The sequence below is a fragment of the Mastomys coucha genome, unplaced genomic scaffold (genome assembly GCF_008632895.1).
Source record: "Mastomys coucha isolate ucsf_1 unplaced genomic scaffold, UCSF_Mcou_1 pScaffold23, whole genome shotgun sequence".
NCBI classification, from domain to species: domain Eukaryota; kingdom Metazoa; phylum Chordata; class Mammalia; order Rodentia; family Muridae; genus Mastomys; species Mastomys coucha.
The window spans coordinates 39,852,231-39,854,885 of record NW_022196906.1 but is presented as its reverse complement, the minus strand read 5'-3'; the positions used below and the strand labels follow the sequence as shown (position 1 = coordinate 39,854,885).

The 2,655-nt window shown below is 44.7% G+C and overlaps 2 protein-coding genes across 2 annotated transcripts in view; one reads left to right on the top strand and one right to left on the bottom strand.

Annotated features, from left to right (window-relative positions):
* Rnf214 (ring finger protein 214) overlaps window positions 1-2,655 on the top strand; it is a 40,722-nt gene that overhangs the window by 15,677 nt on the left and 22,390 nt on the right. The gene's annotated exons all lie outside the window — the stretch shown is intronic.
* LOC116073283 (60S ribosomal protein L26-like) lies at window positions 753-1,264 on the bottom strand. The gene has a single exon (XM_031345075.1). It carries the CDS (start codon window positions 1,257-1,259, stop codon window positions 798-800), a length of 462 nt encoding a protein of 153 aa, XP_031200935.1. The 5' UTR covers window positions 1,260-1,264; the 3' UTR covers window positions 753-797.

The following is a 2,655-nucleotide window of genomic DNA, read 5'->3' as shown; positions in this document are numbered from 1 at the left end:
AGCCAGAGTTGGTTATGTGTGCACATGTGTAATATACACATGCATGCACAGGAAGAAGCCAGAGTTGGCTTCAGGTATGCCCTCCATTGTTTCCTCAACATATCTTCAATTTTCTTTTTACGTGTCTGCGTGTGTATCTGTGTACCACGTGTGCCTGGTGTCCAAGGAGGCCAACAAAGGGCATCAGATTCCCTAGGACTACAGTTACAGATGGTACCTACAGGTCCTTGGGTGGGAGAGATCAAACTCAAGTCCTCTGGAAGAACAGCCACTGCTCTTAACTGTTGAGCCATCTGTCCAGCCTCTGCTACCTTTTATTTATCTGCTTGTTTGTTTATTGAAACAATGTATTTTACTGAACCTAGGGCTTCCAAACTAGCCTGACAATTTGGCCAGCAAGCAAAGGATATCTGTCTTTCTGCCTCCCAGGCTGGTGTGTGGGTGTTGGAATCTAGAAGCACTTCCCTGTCTGAGCTGTCTCTGCTCACTCTCTATGGCAGGTTTTCTATCTTTTTTGACCTTCAGCCTATCCTTTCATTCTTTTGTAGCTAGTGTGTAATAGGGTTTTTTGTTTTTTTCGATACAGGGTTTCTCTGTATAGCTCTGGCTGTCCTGGAACTCACTCTGTAGACCAGGCTGGCCTCAAATTCAGAAATCCACCTGCCTCTGCCTCCCAAGTTCTGGGATTAAAGGTGTGCGCCACCACCGCCTGGCGGGTATTTTTATCTATTCTGACAGGCTGCATTTTTTTTTTTCTACTTAAGCAGTCTTTAATGAAAGCCGTGCACAAGATGTCTCTACTCCTGCATCTTCTCGATTGTTTCTTCCTTGTATTTGCCCTTCTCCTTTCCTACTTGTCGGGACTTGGCTTTCCTCTCCAGAATCTTCTTGCGGTCCTTGTCCAGCTTTAGCCTGGTGATAACCACCTTGCTGGGGTGGATGCCCACATGGACAGTTGTGCCATTAGCCTTCTCTCGCTGGACTCGTTCAATGTAGATGACGTATTTCTTCCTGTACACTTGGACCACTTTGCCAATCTGCTGGCCTTTGTAGTGTCCTTGAACAACCTGAACTTCATCATCCTTTCGAATGGGCATAGACCGAACATTATACTTCTGTCTCAGCTCTTTAGAAAGAGGGGAGGACATGATCTTCCTCCGAATGTGAGAAGGTGCATTGAAATGCCGTTTGCGGTTCTTGCTCCGGTCAGAAGTCACGAAGGGATTGAACTTCATTTTGGCGGCTGCGATTCCCCCCATGGCCGCAAAAGGAAAGACAGGCTGCATTTTAATTGGAAGTCTGGTCCATTTATAATCAATGTAACTGATACAGTTTTATTTAAAAGTGTACTTCTAAAGAACTGTATAAATGAAAACTAACTGAATATTGTTTAGAATTCTATTTTAATTTGACCTTTCTGTGCCAAAGTATACATTTTTCTAATTCACTGGCAGCATGTCATAAAGTAAAACTAGGTATCATTGATCATGCTGTGTCAGAAAGGCTTGGAGTTTTCTTGGATAAAGTGGGCAAGATTTTTATGTACCCCTTTTCTCTAGAGTAGGGCAATTGTAGGGCTCTCTTCAGCTTTTTGTCCTTTGTGCAGTCATCTGATTTCTGGTGCCCAGGATTTGGAAACATCATCTGATAAAATTCCCCTGGTTTTTCAGTTCTTTTTTTTCCCTTCCCTTCCCTTCTCCCTCTTGCTCCAGCCCCACTTGCTCTGGGCCATGCTTGCTCCACCCCACTTAGTCCGGCCCATAGATTTTTATTATTTGTCTCTTATTATGGATGGTTGTAAGCCATCATGTGGTTACTGGGATTTCAACTCATGACCTCTGAAAGAGCAGTCAGTGCTCTTAACCACTGAGCCATCTCACCAGCCCAGTTTTTCAGTTCTTTAAACCAGAGTTTAAAATCTAATCCCTGGTAGTCCAGCACAGGCAGAGGAAAATTTCAGATATCATCATACAGGTCAAGAGCAGTATTGTGAAATACCCTTGCCAGCACACAGAGACGAAGCTGATCTGGGTGACACTCAGGCTGAGGGATAGAAAGGAGGTAGAGTCAGAAAGCGAGGACTGGCCGGCAGTGGTGGCGCATGCCTTTAATCCCAGCACTTGGGAGGCAGAGGCAGGTGGATTTTTGAGTTCGAGGCCAGCCTTGTTTACAGAGCAAGTTCCAGAACAGCCAGGGTTATACATAGAAACCCTGTCTCCAAAAACAAAAACAAACAAACAAAAAAATAGAAAGCGAGGAGTGGCCCTGTGCAGCACTCACCCCTGTCATCTCAGTGCCGAGGAACAGAAGTTGGTCAAGGGCATCCTTGCCATATATCCAGTTTATGTCAGCCTGGGTTACACCAGACTGTCTCAGAAAACCAAATACAACAGTAAAGCCAAACCCAAACAAATATACCCGAGTATATTGTAAAAGGTAGAGAATGAGGGCACAGCCGGATTCTGTCAGTGGGTGAAGCTGATGGAGATGAGAAGACTACAGAGAAATGCTGAGACTCAGGGTCAGGACCTTTGTATTCCTTTTCTTTTCTTTTCTTTTCTTTTCTTTTCTTTTTTTTTTTCTCGAGACAGGGTTTCTCTGTGTAGCCCTAGCTGTCCTGGAACTCACTCTGTAGACAAGGCTGGCCTCGAACTC

Bases quoted from the DNA above. Each gene is read 5' to 3' on its own strand.
- LOC116073283 (XM_031345075.1), bottom strand. From the start codon at position 1,259: ATGGGGGGAATCGCAGCCGCCAAAATGAAGTTCAATCCCTTCGTGACT.